Source organism: Ochlerotatus camptorhynchus, unplaced genomic scaffold (genome assembly GCF_037179485.1).
Source record: "Ochlerotatus camptorhynchus isolate MF236.1 unplaced genomic scaffold, CSIRO-AGI_Acam_v1.1 ptg000472l, whole genome shotgun sequence".
NCBI lineage: Eukaryota > Metazoa > Arthropoda > Insecta > Diptera > Culicidae > Ochlerotatus > Ochlerotatus camptorhynchus.
This window is the reverse complement of record NW_027040958.1, coordinates 1,179,365-1,200,628: the sequence shown is the minus strand read 5'-3', so window position 1 is coordinate 1,200,628 and position 21,264 is coordinate 1,179,365. Positions and strand designations below refer to the sequence as shown.

Here is a 21,264-nt window from a genome sequence, read left to right as displayed (position 1 = left end):
TTTCCATCCAATCATCATCATGCTCTGATCTATCACACTTTATCGCTTTTATAATGTATGTTCATCTCTGGCTGTCTCCCTTAGGCTACTTTCCACTGCAATCCGAGTACTGCCTGCTGTGGATCTGCCTGGATGTGATGTTCTGCACTGCCAGCATCATGCATCTGTGCACCATTTCCGTCGATCGATACCTCTCGCTTCGATATCCGATGCGGTTCGGGCGAAACAAGACCCGGAAACGGGTGGTACTGAAAATCAGCTTCGTATGGCTGCTATCGATTGCGATGAGTTTGCCATTAAGCCTAATGTACTCGAAGGTAAGTGAGCGAGAGCGAGTGGGCAGGTTTGTGCAACTTTACCAGTTTCAAAATTTCACCTACCGTGTCGTTCCATGCTGGAAAGCATTGCAGTGGGATGTGAACAAGTAGGTTATTGTTTGACATACACAGCAAAAAATAAATTTTAATATTACGTCCAAGAGGATGCACTTCAATCAGGTCGAAATCTCATGTAATTTTTATGGTCATAAAAATAAACAAATGCAGTAAAAGCAGCATAATTTCAGTTCATGCACTGTATTAATGATAATTTTGTCCTATTTTGGCAAGTAATATTACATCATATTTCCGACACGATTGAAGTGCATCCACTTTGATTTGATATTAAAATTATGTTTTTGTTGTGTACTCTATAGAGCAAAGATACGCCAACTGACGAGTCGATTTTACTCCCCCCTCTCCGAATTCCGTGAAACTTCGCATAATTGTTCACTTGGGACAATGAATCAAGTTTGTGCCAGTATTGAACCATTTTGAGTCACGCATAACTTTTGAAAATGGCGTATTCGCTATTTTTCTAATAATTCAAAGCACGGCTCATTTAATCGAAAGGACGTCTGAGAAAAGTTGTAGGACACTGGATTGCCCTTTCTGAAAAAAATCTATGCACAGTATAAAAATTACAAATTTTCGTCAATAATGAAAAAAAAAAAACTGTTGCAAAATTTTAGTAAGAAAAATTAAAAATTGTTAGATTTTTTTAAATTATGTTTATTTGAACTTGAAAAAACACACACAATGGATGTTTCAAAATTTACTAAAATCAACTATTAGTACAAATTTTGAACTTTTTTTCCTCAAATAGTTTTAATTGTATTCACATACATATTGATTGAAAAAAAGTTTATGCATTTTACTAAAAGTTTCTGTTCTACGATTTTGGTCAATATTGCAGGGTTCATTCCAGAAAAGAAATTTTGATAAGCTTTCAAAGAAATTCACTTGTATTGTTATGGAAGTTCTTACCGGTTTTTTAAATGAAAAAACGCAAATTTTTTATGAGTGTATTTTCTTCTGAAAAGACATTCCAGTACGTTTTTGTTTCTGAAGTTTTTAACAGCAGTTTTTTTTTAGTGCGATAGTGAGAAATGCATTTTTTTTTCTTCTGTAAAGACAATCTAGTTTCTTACAAATTTGTCTCAGATTTCATCTCATTAAGGAGAACCGTGTTTGTTCTATGATTTATTAAAAAATATCGAAAACGCCATTTTGAAAAAAAAAAAATAGATGTCAGTCAAAATCGTCGATTTCTAGCTCAAACTTAATTTATTGTTAACAGCGAACAATTATGAAAAGTATTATGGAATTCTGAGGAGATCATTTTTTTTTGCTGTGTGATGTGTATTTGGCCTACACTGTAATTATTCAAAATGTTGCTTTACTTTTACTTTTTTTTCCTCTGTTCGGGACCTAACACCACTGCGACCAGTAATTTGATCTATTGTAGTATATACCGTGTCCTTAGTTTAGTGCATGTCTTATTACTCCATCACTATTGAGGAATGATGAAGTATTCGATTTTTTTTACAGTTGTCATTATCGCATTTATCGGAAGGATCTGACTCTTATTGAAAGGTTCCGCTATTTATACCCTTTGGAGTGTTGTAACACCCTCCAAAGGCGTGCCCCTTTGTCAGTCAAAACTGGATTCCTTAACAACAAAATTAAGGAATGACACCGATAATGACCATGCATCAGAACCCTAGTCTTAACCACTTCAAACTAGGAAACAACGAATAGAAGATTAGGAATCACATAGATGAAGATAACTAACTCATTTTTTCCTTGGGTCAAGATCATCCTCGGTGGACAAAGCCGAGTCTTGTCACTATCAACAAGGCATAAAAAGTAACAAGGACTAAGATGTGTTCCTTGGATTACTGAAAAATCCTGTTCCCCTAGTTTGAAGTAGTCAGGGCTAGGAATCGGTGGTAGATCTTACATCCCGTAACATACCACGAAAAGATGATCTACCCACGTTACGGGGCTACTTTTACTTTAACTTTACTTTACTTTTACTTTATTTTTACTTTACTTTTACCTTACTTTTACTTTACTTTTACTTTACTTTTACTTTACTTTTACTTTACTTTTACTTTACTTTTACTTTACTTTTACTTTACTTTTACTTTACTTTTACTTTACTTTTACTTTACTTTTACTTTACTTTTACTTTACTTTTACTTTACTTTTACTTTACTTTTACTTTACTTTTACTTTACTTTTACTTTACTTTTACTTTACTTTTACTTTACTTTTACTTTACTTTTACTTTACTTTTACTTTACTTTTACTTTACTTTTACTTTACTTTTACTTTACTTTTACTTTACTTTTACTTTACTTTTACTTTACTTTTACTTTACTTTTACTTTACTTTTACTTTACTTTTACTTTACTTTTACTTTACTTTTACTTTACTTTTACTTTACTTTTACTTTACTTTTACTTTACTTTTACTTTACTTTTACTTTACTTTTACTTTACTTTTACTTTACTTTTACTTTACTTTTACTTTACTTTTACTTTACTTTTACTTTACTTTTACTTTACTTTTACTTTACTTTTACTTTACTTTTACTTTACTTTTACTTTACTTTTACTTTACTTTTACTTTACTTTTACTTTACTTTTACTTTACTTTTACTTTACTTTTACTTTACTTTTACTTTACTTTTACTTTACTTTTACTTTACTTTTACTTTACTTTTACTTTACTTTTACTTTACTTTTACTTTACTTTTACTTTACTTTTACTTTACTTTTACTTTACTTTTACTTTACTTTTACTTTACTTTTACTTTACTTTTACTTTACTTTTACTTTACTTTTACTTTACTTTTACTTTACTTTTACTTTACTTTTACTTTACTTTTACTTTACTTTTACTTTACTTTTACTTTACTTTTACTTTACTTTTACTTTACTTTTACTTTACTTTTACTTTACTTTTACTTTACTTTTACTTTACTTTTACTTTACTTTTACTTTACTTTTACTTTACTTTTACTTTACTTTTACTTTACTTTTACTTTACTTTTACTTTACTTTTACTTTAATTTTACTTTAATTTTACTTTAATTTTACTTTACTTTTACTTTACTTTTACTTTACTTTTACTTTACTTTTACTTTTACTTTACTTTTACTTTACTTTTACTTTACTTTTACTTTACTTTTACTTTACTTTTACTTTACTTTTACTTTACTTTTACTTTACTTTTACTTTACTTTTACTTTACTTTTACTTTACTTTTACTTTACTTTTACTTTACTTTTACTTTACTTTTACTTTACTTTTACTTTACTTTTACTTTACTTTTACTTTACTTTTACTTTACTTTTACTTTACTTTTACTTTACTTTTACTTTACTTTTACTTTACTTTTACTTTACTTTTACTTTACTTTTACTTTACTTTTACTTTACTTTTACTTTACTTTTACTTTACTTTTACTTTACTTTTACTTTACTTTTACTTTACTTTTACTTTACTTTTACTTTACTTTTACTTTACTTTTACTTTACTTTTACTTTACTTTTACTTTACTTTTACTTTACTTTTACTTTACTTTTACTTTACTTTTACTTTACTTTTACTTTACTTTTACTTTACTTTTACTTTACTTTTACTTTACTTTTACTTTACTTTTACTTTACTTTTACTTTACTTTTACTTTACTTTTACTTTACTTTTACTTTACTTTTACTTTACTTTTACTTTACTTTTACTTTACTTTTACTTTACTTTTACTTTACTTTTACTTTACTTTTACTTTACTTTTACTTTACTTTTACTTTACTTTTACTTTACTTTTACTTTACTTTTACTTTACTTTTACTTTACGTTTACTTTACTTTTACTTTACTTTTACTTTACTTTTACTTTACTTTTACTTTACTTTTACTTTACTTTTACTTTACTTTTACTTTACTTTTACTCTACTTTTACTCTACTTTTACTTTACTTTTACTTTACTTTTACTTTACTTTTACTTTACTTTTACTTTACTTTTACTTTACTTTTACTTTACTTTTACTTTACTTTTACTTTACGTTTACTTTACTTTTACTTTACTTTTACTTTACTTTTACTTTACTTTTACTTTACTTCTACTTTACTTTTACTTTACTTTTACTTTACTTTTACTTAACTTCCTATTCCCTATTATTATTTTTTATCCCTTGGTTCAACTAGACGCTCAAATTATAACTCTGCCCTAAAATATTACTTGTCCAGTTCTGCAAAATCGCTAAATTGTTTGATTCCATCGTTTTGGTTCCCAACATGTTCAATGTTGAAGTGTTTCCCGATTCAACATGGAACGACGCAGCCATTTCACTTTCCCTTGCAATCCCCCTTGGGGCAGCTCATATTAATAATTTACTATTGCTGTAATTACACAGAACCATGCCTCGGTGCTGGTGGAGGGCACCTGTCAGATTCCGGATCCGGTGTACAAGCTGGTCGGATCGATCGTCTGCTTCTACATCCCTCTGTGCGTGATGCTGATAACGTACACCCTGACGGTACGGCTGCTGGCCCAGCAAAGTCAGAACCTGGGTGGTGCCGCCGGAGCCGTTGCCAGCGCCACCGGCAGTTGGTCGAGCGGGTGGCTTGGTCAGGCGCCTGCCTTCGATCGACGAAATACATGGAAGCGGATTATTAAACTAAGCCTCCCGACGACGCCGAACCATGCCCACTCGGCCGCGTCAACCGACACCGAGCTTTCAACGTTGGACAATCATGATCTCTGGCTGCAGGAGTCCAGGTAAGACACACACTCACACACACAGGCACCAGTATCAATTTGTTCTAATGGTTATGCTTCTCGAGGGAGCCCATTTAATTCAATGTTTTTCCATTCCCAGCATTCCCGAACCAACGCCATCGACCATGACGGCACTGCACCAGTTCGGGGAGGAAATGCTCAAGCTTTCGCGTGGCCTGGAAACGGTCCGAGGCAAAAATTTCAACACAATGCAAAACGGTCAACAATCCCGTGAAAGTGGCTGCCCCACCGCTGCCGCCTTGCCAGTCACTGCCGCCAGCAACGAGAACAGAAGTGGACCCGGGACTGATGCTGATGGAAAAAAGTTTCCTTTCAGGTATGCAAACAAATTTTGCGATTAACAGTTATGAAAAAGAATATGTAGGGTAAGATGGTCAATTATGGACCCCCTAGTAGCCTGTCCATTGACGCTGAATGGATTACCTTCTACTGATTGTTTCAGCAATGTTTTTTTTGTTTTTTTCAATAGAGTAATATTTTACACAAGTTTTGGGGTAAGAAGATTTTCGAAAAAGCGTCGATTTCATTTCAATCCTTGCTTCTAGCGATGATAAAATTTCTACATTTTGCTCTTTTTAGCTATGTCACTATGTCACTACGCCTATTTTGCGCCGCGACTGAGGTGAGGTGACTCGCTGTCACTAGTGAGGTGACAATAGTCACCGAGAGTGAGGTGACTCTCAACATTCGAAATTCTATGTACTTCGGTAGTACTGTACCAGGCAGGCAACTTCAAAAACATTTTCAGAACTTTGTTCTTCGCTATACATTCTAATGTCGGTCTTCCAACAGCCCATACAATTGAAAGCTGCTGTCAGAAACTTTGCTTCAGAACAATTCACTGTCTTTCAGTTCTTCTGTTTTAAACGTGCCAAAATCAATATTTCTAATTCTAATGGTAATTCTGAGTGCACGGTAGGTATTGAACATTTTTCAAGATAACTAAAAATCTGTGATAAAGTGAAAAATCGGTAGTTTATAAAATTTTGTCTAGCATCTCTATAATCGGTAGGTCTGGCCACCCTGCTTGTTCCTTCCCACAATCTTCACCGAACAAGAACATACCGTCTGTCGTGCTTTTCCTTAGATATCTCTCGCATCACACGATGCGCTCAATAGATACAGAGGTACCTAGGGATTTTAATCTAATTTCCGTCCTACTAAGCACAACTCACACTTAACCTCTCATTTTCGATCGAATATTAACCTAAAACTGGAGTGATTCTAAAGGCTAAAAGTAAATTGGTACGCACATAAAGACCTCCACACTTAGAAATACTTAATCTTACACATGACGGAATCCATATTTGACATAAAGGAAGAGACGTAAACAAACATGTAATGTAAAATTAAGTGCTCCGAGACTGAAAAGTTCGAAAGTACGTTCGATTGAACTGAATTTCGCGTCAATTACGACTCAATTTTATGCCAAAATTGACGCTCGTATATGTCAGTCTCAGAGCACCTAAATAAATATACATCAGTTTTTCTAATTGTGTGTAATTCCTGATTCAATAAGTTTAAAAAGTCTATTAATGGTTGCTTTAGAGGACTTTTATTAAAACTTCAAAGTTACAGCATTAGATGGTTACATTTATTTTTTTTCCTTTGGTTTGGTTTTTTCCGTCGATCTTGTTTTCCGTGCTGAGCACCAATGCTACCGACGTGCCAGGAAAGCAGCTCCCACACCTGGACCCTACCTATCGACCCATCAACTCATGAAGCGGGGACCAACGGCTTTACTTCCCATCCGAAGGAAGGCGTGATCAGAGATGTTATGCCTCAGAACATCCCGGCGGCGCCGACTGAGATTGAACCCAGGCCTGCTGGGGTGAGAGGTAATCACGTTTACCACTACACCACCGCGCCGTTGGTTACATTTCTCCATTTCGAACGAAATCTCGAACCTTCCTTTTGATGGAGCCCATCAGCGCCCGCACAGCCCAAGTAACAATTTTGGTTTTATGAGGGTTCTGTAAACCATGATTTAGACTTGTAGAATGCTATAAAACCTCGATAAAACCTGCTATGTTACTTGGAAGTGGAAACTGACACGGAATAAGCGCATTTCTTCCATTTTGCCCGCATTTGCTGGATGTTCTTGACTGCCCCACCGCTTCGTCGAAGTCGCTGCTTTGAAATTACCCAGTATTTTTCGATTGGTCGAAATTCCGGGCAATTCGGAGGATTCATTAGCTTGCGGACAACATCGATCTTGTTGGCAGCATACCACTCCAGAACAACCTTGGAGTAGTGGCAGCTGGCCAAATGACCTTCTTCGCGAACTTGTCGGCAAACATGAACTTGAATCTTCCCGGCACATCCCCACGTCCACGTCGCGATGTAAAACTTTTGACCGGGAAGCTGCTTGAAATCGAGTTTGTCGTATGTTTCGTCATCGATCAAAGTGCAGCCCTTGTGGTTCATCAAAACACGTTCGTACACTTTTTGGCCACGGAATTCTGCTTCATGTGCCGGTTCGGATGTTTACTGGCTTTGTACGACTTGTATCCTTCCCTGGCAAGGATGTTCCGCACCGTTTGAAAGTTGGCGTTGTACCTTCTGGCCACATCTCGGATCGAACCTTGCTGCGCAGCTGACAGTTCCAATTTTTTTTGTAGGTCCACTGATTCCTTTCCACACTCAGGGTTTCATTGTAGGTTTTGAGCACTTGACAAACTGTTGTTTTCGGCATCTTCAGTACTTTAGCCAGCTTGGATCGGGACCAGTCCAGATTTTCCAGGTGTTTGAGCATAAAAAATTTTCTTCTTTCGAGTTCCATTTGACGTTATTTTTGAACGCGATCGACTTTGATCAAACTTGCACCAGTTGTTCTCTATAGAAGTGTAAACAAACCATTGTCAAAGATTTTCGATTCCCAACACTAGAAGCGTGCTAGCGGCACGCGGGGGGCGTACCAATTTACTTCAAGTCAACCTTTACTATAGATTACTTTAAAATTTATTTATCTTTCTATACGTACCGTTGGATTTGATAAAGAGTCACACATTATTGAGAATATTGTTAGAAATCTAACATAGATTTTTGATTCCAAATACGTTCTACGTGTTTCAATGCCGTCCTACCGCATTGAAACGCCATTGGTTTTTTGGTGTAGGACTACGTCTGTGATTTCTTAATGGGAGTACACTTTGTGAAAACCGGAAATGGAACATGTAACAAAATTATGAAAGATTTTGAACGTTAATAGCTCAGCTGCCTCTGCACCAATTTTAATAATTTTAACATCAATCGATCAGAAATATTTCTACGCATCTGATCAATTTAAGACTTCATAATTCATAATAAATGTCACTATTGAAAATTGCACGAATGTGAAACTGTTGCTATGATAATTCGAATTATCTCCGATTGCCTGCGAGAAGCGATTTCCCTAACACAGATTTCAAAGTTGAATTCCATCCGGTCTCACCAAACGGTGATTCAATCACCGCGTGGTTAGTAGTGGTGTTCTCCAGTACACAACGAAGGGTTCCCCGCAAGCAGCTAGCTATCAAGACTGCCCACACCCGATGATGGAATTCAGTTCCAATCACCGGTGGTGTTGTCCGGTTGTCGGCAACAGCAGCAGCAGTGCTTTTGGCACGTGGCGTTGAAATTGCTCTCCAGTACACAACGAAAGGTTGCCTGCAGCTGCAGCCCACATGAGCATCCATAGAAGGAGGAAGAAGCCGCACCGCTATTGATCCGAATCAGTAGCTCTTAGTGAGTCGCTGTGGGCCATCTATGTCAAGCGCGTCATAGAAAAGTGTATAAACAGAGATAACCCCGCGTGTAGTGGTAATCGTGATCACCTCTCACCCCAGCAGGCCTGGGTTTAATCCCAGACGGCGCCTCCGGGATGTTCTGAGGCATAACATCTCTGATCACGCCGTTGGTCCCCGTTTCATGAGTTGATGGATCGATAGGTAGGGGCCAGGTGTGGGAGCTGCCTCCCTGGCGTCGGTAGCATTGGTGCTCAGCACGGAAAACAAGATCGACGGAGAACAAACCAAAGGAAAAAAAAAATCAGATTTCCCGCCTTGAATTGGACATTTTGTTAATTTGACAGCTGCGTGCTTCTAAATTTTCCTTGGTTGAAACAGTGTTTATGAGATATTTTTCGATGGAGTTTACCTGTAAATCACTCAAATTTTTCTTTAAAACTACATTAATCTGCTAAACGAAGGGGTCCCTAAAAGGCAAATTTACCCTAGATACAAAGGACTGCAGAGCAAAAATCAACAAAAAACTTTCGTGCGGTTGTTGATATGGTACACGTGCTCCCGATCACCGTCGTCGGAGGACGAGGAGAAAAATCTTTATTTTTTCTTTGGCTTTTACGTTCCGACTGGAGCTTTACGCCTTCTCTCAATGAGTGTTCTTTGAGTGCTTAGTTACTCACTTGTTAAGTGAGAGCTTTCATTGCCTGCACCATTTTTGCATTCGTATGTTGTTTGGAAACATACTCTACTAATGTGATACTTTACGCTCCAGGTAGTCGAGTTAATCTCCAACCAGGAAATATCTTAGATCGGACCGGGAATCGAGTTGCCTCCAGCATAGTCTTTCTTTATAGCAGCGCCATTACCGGCTGAGCTAAGGGAGGCCCCTAGAAGGAGGAGGAAAATAGGTGGAGGACAAGGGGAAAAATAATAAAGCCATCCGTACTTTTACCTTGCTCCAATTCACTTGAACACTATAAAAGGTATTATATGGGGTCCATTGAAGAAGACTGAAATTAAATATCTTCATTTTGAGCATGAAAACTTATAAGCTCAAGATGAAGCAGTCTACAAAATGTGCAGCTGTCAAACATTACATATTGCTATTAATTTCAATGAAAGGTGGGAGTTGCCTTTGATGTGAAATCCTCCCCGCTACAAGCATTATATGTAATCACTCATGAGACACTTCGTTGGAAAATACGGCCTTTTCTTAATAAAAAGCATTGTAAAATAACATAACAATTGTAGAGGCCCCGAGGCAGCAACGGTGCTGTTGTTTGTTCCTGATCGGTTAAATAAACGAATGGTTTAAGCGCCACCTCCGAAGAGGACCATCTGTCGTGTTTTACGATGCCCGGCTAGATACTGGCCAAATGAACCAGTTCTAAAATTCGTCAACAGTGTCGGGAACAAGACCAACAGACCCGAGTGACTCAAGAAAGGAGTGAGTATACCCACCGAAATCCCAAGATCCTAACTAACGAGTCCGAGAAACTTCCAATACCGAAAACCGATCCGAACAGGGCACAGTGGGGAATCTCCATACAAGAAGGTGGCCAAAAATATGTTCGTGGTTTTTATGCATTTTTGTCTTGATTTATGATTAGTTTCAAGATGTTTTTGAAGTCATGTAATATCTTAAGGTCTACAAAATGTCCTGAAGTCGAGATCTAGATGTCCTCTTGAATCAATGTGGTTTCAACAGGTCCCTACTATTGATATTTAACGCAATATGCACCTTAGGGGCCATTCAGAAACCACGTAGTCAATTTAGGGGGAAAACCACGAAAGACCACTGCATGACTACGTTGTGGGTAGAGGTTCAAATCATAAAATTGGACCACGTGGTTTCTGGACAGCCCCGTAGAGTATCAGTGATCAAATACAAATTGCTTCCAAACTATTCTGGAGTTATGATCATTGAGTAAGGTTAAATTATGTCGTAAACAATGTCCCGAAAATCTTTATGAGTTCAAGAAGTTCGGGTTATATGTAAATCACAGAATGGTATTCGGTGCCCTCCTCACTATTCTGGAGCAAAAAGATGATGGAATTTTACAAGTCAAGATCAAGGCCTTAAGCAATCACCCCTATTATGTACATCGGGTTGATCTTCTGTCATTTGCGAGGCAATGATAGTTACGCCTTGTGACAAGACTCTACATTTGATTTGCATGGAGAGTCACCTCACAAAGTGACTTTTATTGTCTCGTAAGTGAAAGAGAGACGATGTTATACGTTGAATTGCAAGCTTCATGAAAACTGCAAAAACCTAAGAGAAGTTGCGAGAACATTAGAGAAGTTTACATAATTTTTTTTAAGAAGTTTAGAGAACTTCAGCGAATTGTTAAACCTTTAGAAGAGATCTATGATCGTTAGAAAAATTGTTAGAAAAGCAGTTTCATTAACTTCTGGACAAATTTAAGAACTTTCAAGTAGTTCTGAAGACCTCAGAATAGTCCATTCTGATTTCCATTGAAATATACCTCAACATTTCGATGAAGCTTCGAATTCAATTTTTTTTTGGTTTTCCTTGGAAACATCTTGAAATTCACCACAATAAGAAACCCTTTGGAAAGAATCTCCGAATATTCATTGAATTCATTATAGATTTCTTTTTGAATCTCACTCTTTCCCTTGGAATTCTACTCACATTGAAAGTCTCTTAAGAATTCATTGGCAATTCTCCTCACAAATTCCTTAGATTTCTTCTCATTATTTGTTTGACAAAATCTCCTGAATTTATTTTCCGAATTCCTTTGAAGATGTTCTGGAGTTATTCTCAGATTTAATTGTGATCCTCCTGTTAGTATTTTCAAAAAGTTTCCAAGAACTTACTATACCCCGAATTCGATTTCTCGCACAAACTTTGTGAAATTATCCTCACAAGACCCTTGGAATTTTCCTCTGAAGAAGTTGCTCTTCAGAAATTACTTAGAGTTTTCATTAAAATTTGCTTTCAATTCAATTCAGGGTTTCTTGAAATTCTATTCAAAACTATCAGGCTTCACAAGAAATCTTAAATCCCTCAGAACCACCTTGAAAGCAGATTGCATTTGATGTTTTTCTGAACGAAGTTTTTCCAAGAACTTCCTCAAAATGAGGCCTTAATAAATTATAATAAAATTCCACGAGCTTTTAAAACTGTGCATGGAATTTGACTCCAGATTCTTGAAAATTTCTTGAAGTATTATCGCTTTTAAGTCCGGAACTAGTTCAAAAACAAAAACAAAACATTTATTTGTTACTGAACATTAATCCACTCGATCTATAATGTTGAAGTGTAAATGAAAATAACGAGAAAAATTAAATGCTTGCATTTTACGTTTTTTTTTAAATATCCTTAGTAATAAAATTATTAAATTATCTAAACCTTCCAGGTATTTTAAGGAAAAATAAAATGTCCTGAGGATTCCCGGATTTCCAGGTTTTTGCAGTTAGTAGACACCCTAACTAATACCGTGGGTTTGGTCATAAACTTTCTATTGAATATTTCGCTTTAAAGGTTCATATCGTACAAAAGTGCTTATGATATATTTATCGAGTAAGTCTAAAACATCAAACATTTATTTGGTGTGCCATCAGAAAAACTACTTTTCTTCTCTTAGGTCACTTTTTAGTCACTATTTTTACAACTATAAGTCACTATTTGGTCACTTATTTCTTCAACATGGTTGTTGGGTAATTCCCCGTTTTGCACTACGTGCGCACCCGCGAATAGCTAGTTCGGATTAACACCGCTGTGATATGATCACTAATTAATAATTGTATTCTATGCACTACTAAACGCATTTATTATTCTAAGTGGACTGTATTTATTTAACGCGATCGAACTGAATCGATACCGGTACCGTCGGCGGTCGGGAGCTAACTGGTTATTCTACTATCTCTATTTGCAAGTGATGCTGCGAGAGCACATCACTGATAGCCTATCGTGCCTATCTCTCGTGTAGGTACATGCAGACGAACGTGGTCACTCATTTCTCCTGGATTCCCTAATCTACAGTGATGCACACAACTATGTATCCTAGTTTCCCTAACATACCGGCCGCCTTGAGTTCACTCAAAACGAAAACATTTCAAAATATAACTATAACTACAAAAGATAAATTCAAATATATACACAGATCCTCTCTATCTCCTTCAACAACCTCGTGGAAGTCGTATCTCTTCGCGATCGGCGACTGGCCTTGACCGTCCGTCAAGCCAAACCAAACGATGACGATACTCCTAACCCAATCCGTAGATTCCGATGTTGGAAACTTTACTGACTTCGTATGTCTCCCAACCATACGCCTCTAGCGCACATGCTTCCGCTGCCGGTGGAACGAACATGCTGGCCTCTGTCGGTGGAATTGACCCTCGTATGCTATTGGAGAATAAGACGGCTTGATTCCGGAACAAATTCGTTATTGGAGAGACATAACTTAACTGTCGCCCCCTGGCGATAACGGACGAACTCTCCATTGTTGCCAAAGTTTGCCCTAATGGGGGCGTGAAATGCTCAGCGGAAGTTGTTATCGTACAAGATCAAAAGTTATCTCAGAGGATTTCTGTTGAAGAGAAAAACCGATTGGGCTCCGAACAACTTGTTAAGCTTGGAAAACGTAACTTTTAGTGCGGCCCCTGGCGATTACGGCTAAAAGCACCGTCAGCTGCCAATGTGCCCCTACTGGGGCCATACTTATCTTAGTTTTCCCGATTTGGTTGTCGATCCATGGGAGAATACATCTCTGACGACCGTTGATTGTTGAAGTGTTGGAAAAGGGGAAGGGAATTCGATTGGCTTCCGAAATGCTACTTATTTCTAATAAACGTAACATGGACTGTCGGTTACCGTCAAATTTGCCCCATATGGGGCCATACTTAGCTGTGTTGATCTTCAGTGATCTACGATGCCGCAAGGTATCAGAGGTGGATCCGTATTATGTTTGACTCCAGCCAAGCATATGAGCAGCAGGTTATGACTGTCGAGGGAGAACAGATCAGTATGTTCCCGGATACACAGAATATATAATACGTAACTTATAGGTTGCCCCCTGGCAACAGCGGCGGGGTTACACCGCAAGATGCCAAAAGTGCCCCAACGGGGGCGATAATACTTATTGTTGTACTGGATCTACTGCGATTCCTCGACATCCAGTTGATTATCTCGGATGGGAAGAATACATATCTTCGAAATAGCCCGGCGATAAGAGCCATCCTTCGTACGAACGGTGACAACTCTCACGTTCCCGTCTGGCCCTGGGTGAGTCTCCATGACGCGTCCCAGCTTCCACTTGAGAGGTGGAATGTTTTCCTCCTTCAAAAGAACCATTGTTCCAACGTTCAAATTATTTCTTTGCCTTGTCCATTTGTTGCGACTCTGCAGAGTTGACAAGTAGTCCGTTGACCAGCGCTTCCAAATCAATTGACTGTAGTTCTGAACACGTTGCCATCTATTGAGCCTATTCTCTGGTAGATCATGGAGACTTGGTTCGGGTGCTGCGGTGAGTGGGCGTTGGATCAAGAGTCAATGCTTCCAAGTCACCGGAGTCATTACTGAGAGGTGTCAGCGGTCTCGAATTTAGACATGCTTCAATCTGCGTCACAACGGTATGCAGTTCATCATACTTCAGCATTCTGTTGCCGATTACTCTCCTCATGTGCCCTTTCAGCGATTTGACTGCGGCTTCCCACAAGCCACCAAAGTTGGGTGATCTGGCAGGGATGAATTTGAATTCGATCGAATCTTGAGCACATTCGATGCAATTCACGCAGTTCTCTTTGTGTTCCCACGAAATTGGAGGCGTTGTCGCAGAGTATCAACTCCGGTCTTCCGCGTCTGGCAGCAAATCTCCGAAGAGCAGCAAGAAATGCGTCGGTGGTGAGGTCCATCACGACCTCAATGTGGACGGCTTTGCAGACTAAACAAACGAACAAACAGAGATATCATTTCACCGGAGCGCTCTTCCGGGTGACAGGCTGCAGTTCGAATGGTCCACAATAATCGATACCAACTCGTTGGAAAGCAAGAGCTGGTGATACTCGTTCCAACGGAAGATCTCCCATCAACTGATCATGGACGCGTGGTTTCACCCTGAAACACTTTACGCACTCGTGCATTACCTTCCTGGCTAAGTTTCTGACGCTCAACGGCCAAAACCTCTCTCGAACATACGATATCATCAACTGCGGTCCTCCGTGCAGCAATCGCCGGTGATAGTCCACCAAGATGAGCTTCGTGAGGGGATGATGGTTATCCAAAATCATCGGATGTTTCCTTCCTCGCGAAACAGGAGCATTTCCGAGCCGGCCGCCAACGCAGAGTATCCCATCAACCATCACAGGATTCAAAGCATGCAGCTTCGACGAAGGCCTAACTTCGCCCTTAGCCGCAACAAGGTTTGATAATTCCAACGGAAAACATTCCGATTGGGCTACCTGCACTACGAGAATCAAGGATGAATCATGTTCACCAGCTGTCAGCAATCCAGTTTTCCTATGCAACCGATTTCTTGGTCGACAGTTGAAGGAAAAACAGCGTATCCAAGCGGTCAGACGAACAAGGTTCAGTAGAGACGAACGTAGCGTGAAAATCTCACTTGGAGGCAGAGTCTGTAGGACTGCTGACACTAGTGGTCTCTCCTCCAGGATTACCGAATCGAAATGCTGCTCTGGAACCTGCGCGCTTACAGGCCAGTACTGGGTTTCCTTTTTCAGCCATTCTGGACCATTCCACCACAGAGAATTGCTCGTTAGCTGAGCTGGAGTGGCTCCTCTCGAAATTATGTCAGCGGGATTCTCGATTCCCGGAACGTGGTTCCAGATTCCACCCTTTGTCACATGTTGTATCTCTGATACACGATTGGCCGCAAAGACCTGCCATCTAGACGGGTGTGACGAAATCCAGAATTTTACAATTGTAGAATCGGTCCAGAAGAATGATTTGGCTGCTGTCATCATGCTGGTGGAGACAGATTCATACAGGTGCGCTAACAGTAGCGCAGCAGATAACTCCAACCGAGGTGTGGATTGCTTCTTCTTCCTTTTACTAAGGTCCTCTAACGGCGCAACCTTTGATTTGGCCATCAGTAGGTTGATCGTGACTTCTCCGTCCCGGTTCACACATTGTAAGTATATCGCGGCACCGTATGCTTTATCACTTGCATCGCTGAATCCAGGGAATTCACATGTGATTACATCTCTTCCGAACCTGATCCATCGAGGAACAGACACAGCGTCTAACTCGCAAAGATTGGTTCTGAACTCCAACCATTGTGACTGGCTCATCACTTAGTGGTTCATCCCAGGAGTACTTCGCCTTCCAAAGCTCTTGAAGAAATAGTTTTCCTTGGACTACTACCGGACCAACTAGTCCGTAAGGGTCGAAAAGACGTGCTATCTCGGATAGAACAACACGATGCGTGATTGGCCCACCTGGCCTCCAATCCGGAACCTTGATCCACAGTGTGTCCGTAGCCGTCTCCCAAGTGAGACCTAACGTCTTCACAGTTGCCTTCTCATCTAAATTCAGGAGTTCTCGATCGTCGCGCAGATGCGAGGGTATTGCCTTCAAAATCTTCGGATTGTTGGAGTTCCACTTCCTGAGGTTGAAACCTGATCCCTTCAGTAGCTCCAGTACCTCCTTACAGAGCTGTTCACCTTCTTCAACGGTATGAGAGCCGGCTAGCATGTCGTCAACATAAAAACTCTTCTTGACCACCACTGAAGCTACGGGATAGCGCTCTGCTCCATCCTCAGAACACTTGTTCAGACAACGAGTGGCAAGATAAGGTGCAGATGATGTACCGTACGTCACAGTGGATAGCTTGTACGTCCGCAATGGCTCCTGAACCGAATCTCTCCAGAATATCTTGTGCAGCAGCTGATCCAGTTCGTGCTGCCATACCATCCGGTACATTTTCTCTGCGTCTCCTACAACAGCATACTTGAACAACCGGAATCGTAAAAGGATGCTTCGTAGGTCGTCTTGAACGACAGGTCCCACCATCAAGACGTCATTCAAGGACACACCCGAATCCGTAGAACACGATGCATCGAAAACTACTCTTAGTTTTGTAGTAGTGCTGTCTGGTTTCAGCACTGCATGATGCGGCAAGTAATATTCCGGACCAGATTCCTCATCGTCGTTTACTACCTCCGTCATATGACCCATGGAAAGGTACTCGTGCATGAAAGTCGAATACAATGCCTTCATTTCCGGGTTGGCATTCAGCCGTTTCTCCATGGAAAGGTACCGTTTCTTCGCTATCGCCTTAGACTCTCCCAGTTGCTCCAGCATATGCTTCCTTTTCGGCAATGTTACCCGAAATTTTCCATCAGGATCTTTTGTGGTTGTCTCCTCAAAGATGGCTTCACATGCAGACTCCTCGATGGACAAGCAGCTCGTCGTTCGACAGGATTCTAAATCCCAGAACTTAGTTAGTTCCTCGAAGACGTCTTCCGTAGTTACCGATGACGAAGCTACAGTGCTGTAGCTGACAACAAAGGTTTCAGGTAATTCTCCAGCAACAATCCATCCAAGCTCCGTGTGGCGTAGAATCGGACCTGAATTAGAGAGTTTCAACTGTGCACTTAGCAGCAGCTCGTAGAAAACAGCTACACCCAGAATCACATCGATAGATCCAGGATCATTGAAGGATGGATCTGCTAGGCAAATTCCTGGAGGTATATTCCACGATGATACCTCAATGTGCTGCTGCGGCAGGCTTGATGTAATCTTCGACAGTACAAAGAACTTGACCTCGCAAGACGTGTACGACGAGTTACATGACAACACCGTTGCTAATACGGCTTGTTTAGCAACAGAAAGGGCACCACCCACTCCTTTCACTGGTACATTTTCCCGAGTTCGTCGGAAATCCAACTTTTGAGAAAGGTTTTCGGTCATCAGACTAATCTGAGACCCGTTGTCCAACAAAGCGCGTGCAAGAACGGTGTTTCCGTGACGATCACCGAGCTTCACGATAGCGGTTGATAACAATGCATTGTTTGTATGGTGGTGTGTTTTGGATGATTGCTGTGACTGAAAGTTCGCGTCTTGAGGTCTTTTGGCAGGCTTCTGGGAGGAGGGCTGATTCGATGTCTGCCCCTTACTTGCGAATGCGGTGTACGGCTGAAGCAGGTAGTGGTGGCTGTATCCACACTTATTGCACGTAGACCTCGAACAATCCGCTACGAAATGACCGGAACGCAAGCAATTCAGGCACAATCCGAGCTTTCGAACAAGCATCTTCCTATCGACGACCTTCATATTCCCGAAACGTCTACACTGCTCCACGGAATGTGGTCCAGCATTGCAGATTGGGCAATCGTCTTTCGACGATACCACAGCTCTAACTACTGGGTTCTTGTATGACTTCCTGCACTCGTTACTTCTTCGCGCTGACGTTGACTGCAGGATTCCACAGTAATTCTCCAGAAACTCCTCCATTGCCTTGTAGGAGGGAATATTCTTCGAGCTGTGGTGGGTGTCCCACTGGCGAAGCGTATCATCGTCCAGTTTCTGGGATAGCATGAAAGCCAACAGCGTACTCCAGTTTTCCGTATTTTCACCCAGCTTCTCCAACTGTTGGAGGTTGATCCTGAACATCGTTAGAACATGGTTCAATCCTTGAAAGGTCTCCAATTTCATTGGCGCAACAGCGAACAATGCCTTCAAATGTTCCTGTGCGATGAGCTTGTGGTTCTCGAACTTCGACTCCAGAATTCCCCAAGCGAGAGTGTTGTTGGCAGCAGTCACTTGAATTTGGTTGATCTGCAGAAGAGCATCATCCTTCAACGAGGTACGTAGATAATTGAATTTATCGATTGTACAGAGTTGATGGTTGTCGTGTATCAACGACTTGAAGTTGTCCCGAAAGTTGATCCATTCCGACAGCTTTCCCGAGAATGTGGGTAGCCTCAGCTCCAGATACTTCGTCCGCGATGGCTGGCAGACCAGAACTGCAGGTTGCCGTTCAGCAACAACTCCCATATCTACGCTGCATTTCAAAAGAAGTGCCTGCTTCAGTCGAAAGTATTTGTTTTCAAACTCCTTGAAAATTTCTTCATTCTCTCTCTGGCGCGCCTTAGCCATATCAATCGGCTCTGTGGCTACGTCCTCAGCTGCATTCTGCGAGCCATCATCTACGTCGAGATCATCTGTAAGCACTTCAATTTTTACTCTCACTTCACAGTATTTATTATACACTTCGTCGATCTTCTTTAGACGTAATTCCACTGCACTTTTATCACGTTCTTCTTGATACGAAGCCAGGAACTCCTCGATGTTCTCCAACGAAATCCACGCATGACGTTCCAGCTTCACTAGCTGTCTCAGTTCAGACACTGGCATCGTTACAGAAGACTTGCACTTGCACTTACTACGAATCACTAGCCCAAATCACTCCCGAGACCTCAAGCGATCGAACGATTGACAACTGACAGGCCAAATGTACCACCAAGTGGTAAAAACTCAATCAATTACCAGCAATCTCAAAGTTTGCCAGCAATGCAATAAATTATAAAACCCGGAGAAATGCAAAAAACGTTCTCCACAGTATTCTACTGATGATGAGTACAATCTCGCATGCAATGTTATCTCATCAAGCTTTAATTTTCTCTACCGTTCGTAGAGCTTTTGCTATGGCTGTCGCACAATGCAAACCAACCAAGCCACCTCAACCACACAATCTCACACACACTGTACTTAGCTGACTTGGCCCTAGGCCTTTGGGAATCGATGGTGATGTCCACAGGAGATGAACGAGATCCTTCTCAAACCTAAACAGGTATCACCTACTGCAATCACACATGTAGAAATCCAAACGCTGTTGACGCAGACAGTGTACCACCACACCAGTAAAACGGCAAACAATCAGACACCACTGGTCTATTGTCCGGTAGTTCGATGACCGTATCGAACCCAATCGACGCGCACTATCACCGAACAAGTTATCAACGGGTCTGGCAAATCCGGCTCGCCAGGACCAAATGTTGGGTAATTCCCCGTTTTGCACTACGTGCGCACTCGCGAATAGCTCGTTCAGATTAACACCGCTGTGATACGATCACTAATTAATAATTTTACTCTATGCACTACTAAACGCATGTATTATTCTAAGTGGACTGTATTTATTTAACGCGATCGAACTGAATCGATACCGGTACCGTCGGCGGTCGGGAGCTAACTGGTTATTCTACTATCTCTATTTGCAAGTGATGCTGCGAGAGCACATCACTGATAGCCTATCGTGCCTATCTCTCGTGTAGGTACATGCAGACGATCGTGGTCACTCATTTCTCCTGGATTCCCTAATCTACAGTGATGCACACAATTATGTATCCTAGTTTCCCTAACAATGGTCACTTAAATCACTACCAGCCCTGAAATCGTGCTACTTCAATTGAATTGTTCATCAATTATGATATGTTGCTTACTAAGCAAATGAGGGCTTAGTCTCCCTCCTCATATATCACAAATTGCCACGTAAACCCCCCCCCCCTCCCTAAATATGTGTCGTAATATATGGATAGCCCCTAACTTACATATACACAATATCAACATAGCATCTGATGATTTCATATTTAAACTTTTATTACAACGAAGTGCGTCGAAGCAGCCTTGCTAACTGAATCGAAAATATGGTTTGCGATACCGATACGATGCTACGCCTGATATTACTCACTGAACACGGCATAGTACTTGGGGAAGCAACTTTTAATTAGAAGATGGCATTGCCCTGTGGTTTGTGTTTATTTTTCCCGCTTTTTCCGTCGGTGGATACTCTGTAGTATATCACTTAATTGGTGCGATTGTCTGATTAGAAAAAGCTATGCAAAGCGGTCACAATAAAGTGCCTAGGATTACATTGGCCACATCCATTATCCAGCTAGAGCCCTGCATGAGAACGATAAAAATCCATTAATTAAATTATTCAATGATAAGTAACCAGACTCACATCATTCAGAAATGCTGACCTCTCGGTCCATAATGGGGATTTGAACATTTTCGTCGGAATTGACAGAAAACGAGATGTGCTTGCCTAATTATGCCTTAACGGATGGGTACCCGAGCAAAGTCTGAGATCAAATTGAAATCTAAATTTGATGTCGTGATTTCGCTGATAATGATTACTCAGGTTGCTGTCGTTTTGGTCGTTTTAACGGTTAAAATATCAAAATTGAGAGCAAAAAAATCTTCCTGTGACATCACATTGAAAACTATTTCTTCTATCAGTGAGAGCAAACTGAAAACTCAATTTGATATCAATTTTTCCTCTTGATAACAAAACAAGTATTCAATTTGATGTTATGCTAAGGCAATGAAAACAAACCTGCAACAACATATTTTTGAAGAGCACAGCAAGTACAGCAAAATGAAATCAAAATTTGGTATCAAATTAGTCAATTGCTGAAACTGA

The 21,264-nt window shown here is 40.2% G+C and overlaps 1 protein-coding gene across 1 annotated transcript in view; it reads left to right on the top strand.

The window, feature by feature from the left end:
* The window catches only part of 5-HT2B (5-hydroxytryptamine receptor 2B), a 245,146-nt gene that overhangs the window by 188,320 nt on the left and 35,562 nt on the right, over nucleotides 1-21,264 (top strand). The window contains exons 2-4 of the mRNA XM_065235345.1: nucleotides 85-317; nucleotides 4,744-5,108; nucleotides 5,209-5,445. Coding sequence (XP_065091417.1) covers nucleotides 85-317; nucleotides 4,744-5,108; nucleotides 5,209-5,445 — 835 coding nt within the window. The remainder of the gene's footprint in view (nucleotides 1-84; nucleotides 318-4,743; nucleotides 5,109-5,208; nucleotides 5,446-21,264) is intronic.